This window comes from Echiichthys vipera, assembly GCF_963691815.1.
Source record: "Echiichthys vipera genome assembly, chromosome: 4".
NCBI classification, from domain to species: Eukaryota; Metazoa; Chordata; class Actinopteri; order Perciformes; family Trachinidae; genus Echiichthys; species Echiichthys vipera.
The window spans coordinates 34,082,916-34,094,782 of NC_139829.1; the positions used below are offsets into that span (position 1 = coordinate 34,082,916).

Genomic DNA, 11,867 nt, shown 5'->3' on the forward strand with positions numbered 1-11,867 from the left:
GTTGGGTTCAAGGGTCGCTGACACTTTCATTACACCTTAGTTTCACCGTGCACCATCTACTGACATTTGAGATGATTAAATGTGAGGATTAAATGCACATAAACCACATATACACAAGGGTGGTCATCAGGAGTTGTAACCCTGAGCCACAGGGGTGACTGTGGCTTAGTGGTAGGGTGGGTCGTCCTCCATTCGAGAGATAGGTGATTCGATCCCCAGATCACCCGGTCCACATGTCGAAGTGTCCTTAGGCAAGACACTGAACCCCGCATTTCTCCTCCTGCTGTGCATGCGTGTGTAAATGTGGTGTGAATGGTTCGATTAGATCATGGGTGTCAAAGTGATCCAGTAAAGGGTCGTGTGGCTGCAGGTTTTCATTCCAACCAATCAAAAACACACCTGGTCCAACAAATCAACTGTGTGAAGACAGTTCAGGTGATTGAATGAGTCGAGTCAGGTGTGTTCTTGCTTGGTTGGAATGAAAACCTGCAGCCACAGCGACCCTTTACTGGATCACTTTGACACCCATGGTCTGTAGATGTCCACTGCCATCTGTGTAAATGGGTGAATGTGACAAACACTGTGAAAGCGCCTTGAGCAGTCAGAAGACCAGAAAGGCGCTATATCAGTACAAGTCCATTTACCATTTACCCTCCCTGAGTGTCCGCTCGGCTGTCTGAACCACCCCACCTCGTTAAGGACCCTAAAGGTGCCATCATCACTAAGGAATGACTGATGATACCTCAAGTAAAAGCTTTCAAATGTATTTTGTATTTTCAATTTTTGTTGCTAAGACATATAAAATTATCTATAAAGTGGCATTACTATGATAAGTGTAAAAAGAGTGATGGGGGGCATATACCACCATATACCATATAGGTATATAATGTTATTTAGGTAGTCTCCATTGGACCCCGCTTGTATATGTTGTGAAACACCGGGACGGTAGTAGGAGCATGAGTTCCTCTTCATCAATGGGCCGGGGCGGCTGTCCTGTAGCAGGAGCCTGCGCAGTGAGGCCGGGTCAGAGCAGGGTGCAGCTCCGCGGCTCCACCAGAGAAGGAAGCGGAGTTTCCGGCTGTTTGCAGCAGAGGGAGAGGATTGCTGACGCCGCGAAACCCCGAGAAAAACGCCGCCGGCTCGGGGGGGGGTAACGGTTTCTGGTATCGGTAGTGGTCGTTTTCTTTCCTATCTGGGGGCTGCTGGTTTGTTTTTTACTATCCGAGGGGGTCGGACGGCAAAACCGAGCAAAGAAGCGGCACAAGGCGGGGGTGAGCCACCAGCTACCGGCATGGCCAGGGACTACGATTACCTCTTCAAGCTGCTCATCATCGGGGACAGCGGTAAGGCGACGCCGGGGATGTGAGACGGGAAGTAGGCCTTGCCTTGTTTTTCACCAAGAGGAGAGCGAGAATGCAGCTGTAGCACTGCGGTGTATTTCTATGATATGTTTACATTTATTTACGTTTATATTCTGCATTGAAATGATTGGTGAAATGTACACATCCGCCATGTTTGTGTGGCGGTGACAGGGCGGAGGTGGTGTGTGTGTGTGTCCGGGCTGGGCATGTCACAGGCCGGATAAAGCCTCCAGATCCTCAGGGTTTGTCTCTCGGGGATTTTCCGTTCCTGTACTCATGTGGACATTTCATTTAGCTCTACAACCAAACACAGACTGTGACTTAAATAACTGTACCGGGGTCCCCATACTCCTCTATGTTGGCCTCTAGCCTGTGTCCCCTGTTAGCTGCTATGCTAGCATTACACTTTCAGTTAGCTAACGCTAGCTGGACTGAGAAGCTAGTATTCTGAGATGTTTTGGTCCTTAAGATAAAGACAGAATATAAGATAAAGACATACTATTATGTGTTCTGCACAGTGGCGAGTCCACTTATTTAGGTTTTTATTGAAATACAGTTTGTTATTTAGCTAGCATGATAGTGCTAGCTTCCTAATAGTGGAGGAATGCTGCACTGCAGTCTGTAGTTTGCATCCAACCAGCTAATGTACTTGTAGTGGTTAGTATCAACTGTAGTATCACTCAATTAAGAGTGATACTACAGCCAAGCAGCTGGGCTTCACAGACCACTGGCTATGTGGTTACCTGAGCTGTGTTTAGCTTCTTTATTATGTTAAACCCAATGCAAACAAGTCACAGGTAGATGCATAATGTAAATGTGTACGACTGTGAAGTGAAAACATGCATATTGAAGCCATCTCCACCCTCAGTAGGAGTGTCGCCTCAGCCTGCAGGACTTCTTTGTATGCAATGATCTTTGCATTCATTGACAACTCCGATCCTGGCACTACCCCATCAGCTGGCTGCTCACAGTAGAGAGAAAGGCGGCACAGCGCATCGTTCACTGCCACTCACACAGAGGCCAGTGTCCCTTCAGCTGCAGTGTGGAAGTACAACTGTCCGTAGTGCTACACAGAGATTATTGAGGAAATATGCCCTGACCTCTGCCCCTCCCCGGCTGCATATATAGACTGATCTGCTTCTGAGAATCACATATTCATCACGCTGGATCTCCAAGCTGCACAGACTGAGTTGTAGCCCCTGGCCTACCACAGTAGCACATGATAAGCAGTAATGTCCAAGCTGTTGACTGGTGCTCTATCTGCTCATGGATCGTGGTTTGTGTAACACATTTTATTCACAAGTTCCTGGCTGCAAGCGTTTAAAATGTAAATGTCCTCAGGGTTCATCACTGACACCCAGAGGAACTGGTGTCTTTTTGGCCAGACAGCAGGGCGCAATATGAAGCTTCAAAAGCACAAAAAGAGGGTGATCTCTCTTCTGCTTTGAAGCTTTGGTTATTGTTTGGTTGAATAAAACTCTGTAGTGTGGAGGCCGCAGGAACCTGAGAGCTTTTATGTGGGGACCAATCAAACATGAGATGACAATGACACAATAGGTAGGCTAAGTAACAGGGCTGTGGGTTGAGTCCCACCCCACCCCAGGCTGGGCAGCAGAGTCACTTCCTAAACTCTAGCTGTAACCTGACAACTGATCTGTTGAAGTCAGTACTGATCCCTCTCATCTATCATCCTTTTTTTTTTAATCCCACTCTCCTCCTCTCTCTGCTTTGTCCTCTCCTGTCATCACTTGTGACTGTTATGTCTTCCTAAAAACCTATTTATTACTAAGAACGGTATTTTTAGGAACCCAGAAAGATATATTTATTCCATTTGTCGTCTTGCCTTTGTGGCTTTGATGTACGCCTTCCCAACTGCTGTTTGTTCTGCTGTTGCATCGATTAAACCTCTGTAGGTACAAGCGTCATTAAGACGTATGAAATGAACACGTAGGGCGTATCTTTGCCTACCATAAAAACCCTAAACACTGTGCAACAGGTACAACTCTTTCTACTTTTTTGAAATACTAAATCTTTATGTACACAAGGATTACACCCACTCGTGTTGACATCTTGTTTTTGGTTTGCAGCCATCACGTGACGTTACTCTTTGGTAACTAGAATATGAAAAAGCGAAACTCTACAGAAACTCGACATGTCGTGGTGCACAAAACCTTCCCTCAAACCTGATGCGTTTGCTTGAAACATACGAGTCAAATCAGAAACCTGTTGTGCTCTGAACCTCATCCTGTTCTTGTGTTTCCTCCTCAGGAGTGGGGAAGAGCAGTCTCCTCCTGCGATTTGCAGACAACACATTTTCAGGTGGGTAGTTCCGCCTCACCACTGCAGCATCATTCAAAGACTTTCTCCCTTTTGTTGTTGTAGGTCATTCACTTGTGTTTGGTATGCGTGTTTGCAGGTAGCTATATCACCACGATCGGTGTGGACTTTAAGATCCGGACAGTGGAGATCAACGGGGAGAAGGTGAAGCTCCAGATCTGGGATACAGCGGGGCAGGAGCGCTTCCGCACCATCACCTCCACGTAAGTAGAGCCACATACACAAGCGTGTTTGCATGGGGAACTTTTCAGGTCAACTTTGACATTTTCATTTCAGCAATTGAACCTGAAACCAAAAAAAGTCTCTTTGTGGTCCTCAGCTTAGGTTTTATTTGAGGAAGCCATGTGTAGACGACAAGAATGAGTCGGTGCTGCTCTGTGAAACTGGGTGGAATTCCCCACAGTTCCTAATTACAGATGTGAGAAGGAGGCTCTTGGTCTCGTTCTGTAGTGCTGCATGACGTCAAGGCCTGGGCGTCATCACCCTCTTATGCTTGTAGCGTGTGTCACACAGCATCCTTGTGCCTGTGGATTCACGCTGACGTATGAAAGTAGTTTTGGTCCGTACAGGCGAATTGTTGAACCCACATTATCTTTGTATTGTCTCGAAACACGGCAGCTGGAGTTCCAACTCATAGAAATACATGTGTCCATCACAAGGCCCGTGAGCGAAATGTAAATCCAAACTTTAGTCACAACAAACCCAAATCAAACACAGCCGCTCACTACTCTTGAATGGAAACACTTTCCCTGCTGGGCAAGCTTTCAAAACACACGGCATCGTTTGCTTGACTCCTGCGGCTCACAGCACAGCGCTAATGAATACGACTGGATAACATCACGTCCATGTAACGTTTTAATGGGTCACTGGAAGAAGAAGAAGCAGCAGCAGTTAGCCTCCAGGTGACTGCTTTTACATCTGTGGCCAATAAAAGGTAGTTGATGCAAAATGAATGTGATCTTCCTGGAGACAGTTTTGCGTGATCACACCAGCTGCAACGCCAAATCGGGCCAGGGCCCTAAAGTGGGATGGGGGTGTGGGGGTGGCGTCCCCTTCCCTACTTCTACCCCTCTACTTCTGCCGCCCGTGCTCGGACCACACCAATTTTCAAACTCGGGCTTCATTTTGATCTCAGCTACACACCTCAGTGGTATTTCCCGCTACAGTAGGTGTTTACTAAACCACATGTTGCCATGATGACAGACACACACACACACACACACACACACACACACACACACACACACACACACACACACACACACACACACACTCATAAGGTGAAACAATACCAGCTTCACTTTCACATGTCATGTTATTTTATTTCCCTTTAGCATGAAAATGTTTTTCTACATTTTTTAAATTAAATGAAACAACATCTTATTATGAGAAGTGTGAAAATACTTTTGGTTCATTCTGAAACTGCGGCCGCCACAGTCTAATTAATTAATAGGAAACGACATTGTTTTCGGGTCGAGGCAGAGATAAGAGACAGATAATTCAAAATGAAAACTATCTGCATGGCTGCTGCTGCAAGGGCACAAGGGAAAGGTGAGAACATGAAGAGGTGTTTCATTTTTTTTACATTTTTAAGAAAAGATCCGTTAGTCCCAGATCTTAAAGCTGTAGTCAGCAAGTCTGGCAGATCGAACTGACTCAGTCAAATTTCACATGTTTACAACTCTCACGCCCCTCCCCCTCTACCACCGAGCTCCCCCGCTCTCTCCAATCTAGTGCTCGTCAATGCACGTTCACCAGATTCCTCTGAACGCGCCTTTGTCTTCTCTCATCAATAAACAGCATGGAGTACATGTGACATGGAGGTAGACTGGCTAACTTACTCATTGATAGCAACAGCTAACATCATTTAGCATATGCCTAGCTTGAGGCATGTGCCTGGGATATTGTAACAGGCGCTGGGTTGGGGGGGGGGGGGGGTCTGTGGCATGTGCGCTAACTGTGCCTAACAGCGTGATCACACTGTCCTTTTGGCCGCGGCCAAAACCGTTTTTTCAGCTAAAGTCTAGTACCTTTAAGTAGTGTGAGCGCACCCGCTCCGCGCTCAACTGGGGCCAGCTGGGCCGCCACGGCCCGCTTGAAAGAGGTGGGCTTTAGCGGAGCCGTTTGCACATGTACGAGCACGAGCGTGCGCACGTGCACGCGCACGAGCCCTACGGCAGTAGCGTTATGTCCGCCTGTTCGGACATGTAAATAGAAGGAGGGACCATGCGCGGACATTTAACAACAACAACAATGGCGGTGAAAGGTTCACGTTGGTGTGATGCGGAGGTGGAGTGTTTACTGCAGATTTGGTCGGATGAAAATATTCAAAAACAGTCGACAAGACTCACAAAAACTCCGAAGTCTGTGGAAAGATTTGTAAACAAAGCCACACACGCGATCAATGCGTGTGACGTGTTACGGCTTGAAGGCGTATGGACAGCAAGAAGCATTGGCCGAGGCCCTGGTAGTGTGAGTACAAACGGGGCTGGGGCGCGGGGGGGAGAGGGAGGGGGGACAAGTATCCTAAAGCCCGGGTCTCGGTCCGGGAGGATAGTGTGAGTGCGCCCTGAGAGTCAGCTCTGCGCTGAGTGGAAAGGGTGAACCGGGCTCTGTGGATTTTTGAAAAACAAACAACAGATTCTACGTGCATGTAGAGGTGCGCTATTTTTCTAAAACCGGATGATTTATGTCGTTCTATCAGAGCGTATGTTGCCAACTGCACGTTTAAATTTTCACTAACCAAACTTTTTTTTTACCATTATGGGTCAGTAGAGGGGAATATCTGGCTCCTTAGCTGCTAAATGCTCCACCATGTTCACCTGCTAACTGCTAACTGTCTGTTTGCTATTTGGTGCTGAGCAGGCAGACTGTGGCTCAGTGGGAGAGTGGGTCGTCCTCCATTTGAGAGATTGGCGGTTCGATCCCCATCTCCCCCCCTCCACATGTCGAAGTGTCCTTGGGCAAGACACTGAACCCCGAATTGCTCCTCGTGCTGCGCATGGGTGTGAATGTGGTGTGAATGGTTAGATTAGATGGTCTGTAGATGTCCACTGCCATCAGTGTGAATGTGACAAACACTGTTAAAGCGCCTTAAGTAGAAAGGCACTATATAAGCACAAGTCCATTTACCATTTACCAGACGGTGTACAGTCGCTCCCTAGAGTTTTAGCTGAAAGCACCGATGAGTGAATCAAATCAACACGGTTGTAGACCATTAAACCAAAACAATGAGCTGAAAGACGGCATGAAGCGCAGTAGGCCTTTATGAAGACCTCTTCACATTACACACACATGGTAATATGGAAATATTTACTATAAGCAGCTTTAAAGCAGCCTCTCTGTGAATAAACAGCAGTAGGATTGCGCCTGTTGCGAGGCTGTCCCCTCTACCTGAGTGTCCATCGCTGAGTCTGACAACCAATTACCCGGGTTCAGTGTCTCACGCTAATGAAACTTGCCATTCAATTACTGTCTAATTTACATGGATAGGCTGGCTTGACAGAGTACAGAACTGACACCCACAGTGTATAAGAGTTGGCTGCTCTACGAGGTGATGCTTTCATAGAAAGAGCATGGATGTGACCTACAGCTCAAGCAGCAGTCCTCTTACCCGCTCACCTCTTTTTGACTTTGACTGAAGTAGACGAAGGCTACACTTCATTAAAAGATATTAAAAGAACAGTCACTGTCCATGCCATGTGAGTTTTGTCCTGAACAAGGTCAGGGCATGTTACATAGTTGATCTAATGTACTAAAACACGCTGCAGTGAGGTCGATCAGAACACCACAATCAACCAGAAAGCTTGAAATATTCTGCAGAGCTAACGCTTCAGCCCCTTACGAGTATCACCGTCCTAGTTTAGAAACACGTCTGCCAGTAGGTCTGAAGGAATCCCTCCACCGAGCAGGCGGCCTGTTTTAGCCCGATTGTCCACTGTGCTGAAGTAGAGTGGCGTGGTGCCTCATTAGGGCCTAAATGAATTCTCCGCAGAGCTGGATCCTGGGCAGAGACCTGCTCGATCCACTAGCCCGGGGTGGTAGCTGTGTGTCTGAGCCTGTGGCTATGTGCTTATATCAGCCTCGGGCTCAAATCATGACCTTTGAGTCCCAGAATAATATAAAATACAGCTTTTGAGTTTTTATTTTTACTCCTCACTTCATCTAGTGAGTTCATGCTTTTATTGTGATAAGACATTTATTCTTGTTTTTTTTGCGAAGCTGTTTTTCAGATTTAAAATTTGGGATGCTTCAGGTTCACCCCAAGTATTTACTGTTTTGGTCCATAAACACAACTTAATTCTTGTTTCTACAAGTAAAGTGTTAAGACGGACAGGAAATGTGATGTGAGAGAATTGGACAGTGACATGCAGCAAATATCCCCATGCGGACTTGAACCAGGAATCATGCGGTCAGCGCCCCTTGATTGAGGATTTGTGAGGGAGAATTCCTGTTCATTAACGTTTTATTAGCCCGTTTGTGCCGAGCTTTACTGCCCAAAAGGGGACGGCAGGTTGGGCCCCACACATAGGCAACCCCCCCTGCTGTCTGGTGACCCCTCACTGCTGGACATCGGGGACATGCTCAGACCGCACTCTATCCCCACACTGTCACGCCAGGCAGAAACACTAACACACACGCACACATAGTAAGCTTGACAAAGGGCTCTTTGTATTTGCTTGGCGAGTGCAGCCGCGCCGGGGATGCTCCCTTTCTGATGCCTGCTGCACAGTTTGATGCTCGGCTGCAGGTTTACAGTTGAACTGTCCATCACAGTCTGGTTTAGTTGTCTGAGTGGGACAGATGCTGGTCTCAGTTCTGTGACTTTCCTCCTCTACTCAAGCAGATACACACACTGTTCTGATGCATTTCAGTGTGAAGCAATCCTCTAGAATGACTGTGCAGTTACTTCAAGATACCGTTTTAGACGAGAGAGTGCCAGATGTTCACTATTTTCTACTATTTCTTCATTACTTTGAGCTGTTTCTACTTCTCTGGTTGCTTGCTAACTCGCTTTCATGCACTTCATGACATGTGGTGTTCAGGTGTTCTAGCTAAGACCTCAGACCTCTGACGGTCAGAGTTAACCCCGCTACCCCATCAGATGAACTCCCTTAATTCCCATTATATGTTCCAAAATACAACACTAAGGTTACATATAAGTGGGTAATCATTTTTGCAGTCATACAACTGCTAGCTAGTTTCAAACATTTATCCATTACTTTTAGCTAACTATTTAAAACAATGTATCCATTACTTTTAGCTAGCTATTTAAAACAATGTATCCATTACTTTTAGCTAACTATTTAAAACAATGTATCCATTACTTTTAGCTAACTATTTAAAACAATGTATCCATTACTTTTAGCTAACTTCTTAAAATGGTTTATCCATTATTCTTAGCTAACTATTTCAACTTTTTATCCATTACTTTTAGCTAACTATTAAACAGTTTACAACAGCCATTACTTTTATTTAACCATTTATCTATTACATTTAGCTAACTCTTTAAAACGGTTTAGTCAGTAGTCTTAGCTAATCATTACTTTTAGCTATTTATTTCTACCAGTTACTATAGCTGCGTGTTTAAGCGTCTGCGCTCCCTTGCTATCTAGTTTGAACACACTCTTACTTAACTCCAACATGTAGTGTTCAGGTGTTACAGCTGATATATTCTTTAATCAAATCATAATTTCTTCTTTTTGCTCCACAAACTTACCAAGTACCCCCTGGCAACAGCAGGAGACACTGTGTGTACGTTTTCTTTAGATCAAATTGTGATTTCTGCGACTCAGTGACCTTGTGTCAAAGGCTGACTGTCTCTCTCTCTCTCTCTCTCTGCATGTTCAGATACTACAGGGGGACGCATGGGGTCATAGTGGTATATGACGTCACGAGTGCAGAGTCCTTCGTCAACGTCAAACGATGGCTACATGAAATCAACCAGAACTGTGATGACGTGTGCCGAATATTAGGTGAGTATGCACCGTTTCAGTGTTCAAAGACAGTCCAGGCGCTTTTGTCTTCTTGCCTTCACCTAAAAATAGTCCTTAAATCTAGTACACATCTTTTTTTTATTGGCAGGCATAGAAATAATTGTTCCTGGCTTTGTGTGTTACATCACATTTCTAATATTTCCGTTCTCAGTGGGAAACAAAAACGACGACCCCAACTCCAAGGTGGTCGAGACGACTGACGCGCAGAAGTTTGCAGAGCAGATGGGAATTAACCTGTTTGAGACGAGTGCAAAAGAGAACATCAATGTTGAAGAGGTAACTCATTGTTTCTGTTGTGTTTGTTCAGAGTTTCTGGGACGTGCCGCGAATGCAGCGCAGCTCAGCTGAAGCCATGAATTAGACATCGTGTCTGAATATCTGCAATACCTGCCGCTCAGTAGGCTGTCCCAGTGTGCTGAATGTGGAGGGGCTTATTGACAGACTCTTCCTTTATGGGATAATACACTTTAGGGTTGCAACGTTTATTTTCATTATCGATTACTTACAGAAAATTAAAAAACATAATTTATAACAATCAGAATTTCCTAAAGACCAATGTGACATATTTATATGGCTATCTTAGCTTAGCTTAGCATGAAAACTGCAAACACCTGGCCTGTGTAATGCTAACAAAGTATGCCTACCCGCACCTCTAATTGAGGAGCGCTTCCAAGTGCTGCCTGTGGGTGTTGTTCTCATGACAACATTAGCTCGGTAGCTAACATAGCACTACGTTAACAGAGGACTGACTACACAGCTAACGTGTTCGGTGAACACTCACCAGCAGCGTTCAGTGTCTGCATGTGGCCTTTATAAAACTCTGAGGTCTATGGAAAGATTTTGCGATGACGTCAATCAATGCGTGTGACGTGTTAAGGCGTGATGACGTATAGGCAGCAAGAAGCATTCTCCGAGGCCCAGGTAGTGTGAGTACAAACGGGCCTGGAGGGGGGGACAAGGACCCTAAAGCACGGGGCACGGGACGGAGGCACAGTGTGAGTGCACCCTAACTTCGTATTGAACAGACAGAGAGTGAAATTGACCTTCTCATCTAATCCAAGAATAAACATATCCCCCAACCTGTCCCTTTAATGAAATGCAAAGATGTTAACGGGTTTGATGGGATAATCGCACAGATACCAGTCACAGTTGATATTTTTTTTAAACAGAAGCTCTCTTCCTTTAGTCTGTTTGCTGTCCTCACCAAAGGTTGTCCGTTTGTCCCCTTGCAGATGTTCAACTGCATCACAGAGCTAGTGCTAAGAGCCAAGAAGGAGGTGCTAGCCAAGCAGCAGCAGCAGCAACAGAACGACGTGGTCAAACTCACCCGGAACAGTAAACGAAAGAAAAAGTGCTGCTAGCAAACTCCATCAAACGCCATCTGCAAAAGGCCGGGCGGCGTCTTTTCTTCCACACACGCATACACACAAGATGGGACTCAGAGCATTTAAATTAAAGATTTAATAAATATACGGTGAAAGATAAAATAAAAATAAATGGGAAAACACACATGTCCCCTTTGGACAAGCTAATCATGAAGACTTCAAAAAAAACAAGTGTACAGATTTTATTAGACGTCAGATCGAGTTTTATTTGGAGTTCAGCCGACGGGGCGCTCTTGACCCGAGGTCCTCCTTTCTTAAAGGATGTGCGAGCCGACAGCGCGCCGCCGCAATGCTCCGGTTTCTCCCCACATCACCCCCCACACTCAGTATCCCACCTCTCCTTCTCATTCCACTGCACACGGGACATTCAGAGTCGAGTCAGACTCTGCGCCTGAGGAGAAGGAGGGTTCACCTTTTTCTGGATTTGTTTCTTTCTAGTTTTATTTTTGGAGGGTGGGGGGGTGGTTTCGATGGTTGGGAGGGGTTTTCTGAGTAAGAGTGAAGGTCACACCACCTCTACCGTGTCAACATTTCAGACACCTGTGCTGCCAACGCTCACGCCAAGAGATCATGAACTGCTAGATTTGTTTTATTTGACTTGTTGTCGGGGGAGGGGAGGGGAGGGGGGGGGGGGGGGTCACACACACGATGATGATGATGATGATGATGATGATGATGAAGATGATGATGATTGGTAGGCGACCTTTAGAAAACTAATCCGATGGACAGAACTGGTGACTTCTCATGTTTTTGTTTTTCTCTGTCTATACTTTGCCAAGCGTCCCACT

The 11,867-nt window shown here is 45.9% G+C and overlaps 1 protein-coding gene across 1 annotated transcript; it reads left to right on the forward strand.

The window, feature by feature from the left end:
* The first annotated feature begins 1,103 nt into the window (after nucleotides 1–1,103).
* On the forward strand, nucleotides 1,104–11,653 carry rab35b (RAB35, member RAS oncogene family b). The gene is made up of 6 exons (XM_083913249.1): nucleotides 1,104–1,343; nucleotides 3,630–3,680; nucleotides 3,778–3,901; nucleotides 9,549–9,673; nucleotides 9,846–9,970; nucleotides 10,927–11,653. Exons 1-6 carry the CDS (start codon nucleotides 1,292–1,294, stop codon nucleotides 11,053–11,055), a joined length of 606 nt encoding a protein of 201 aa, XP_083769375.1. The 5' UTR covers nucleotides 1,104–1,291; the 3' UTR covers nucleotides 11,056–11,653.
* The last annotated feature ends 214 nt before the right edge of the window (nucleotides 11,654–11,867 follow it).

Coding starts and splice junctions, on each gene's coding strand:
- rab35b (XM_083913249.1), top strand. CDS start 1,292: ATGGCCAGGGACTACGATTACCTCTTCAAGCTGCTCATCATCGGGGAC. Junction 3,902..9,548: donor TTCCGCACCATCACCTCCAC/GTAAGTAGAGCC, acceptor CTGCATGTTCAG/ATACTACAGGGGGACGCATG. Junction 9,971..10,926: donor AGAACATCAATGTTGAAGAG/GTAACTCATTGT, acceptor GTCCCCTTGCAG/ATGTTCAACTGCATCACAGA.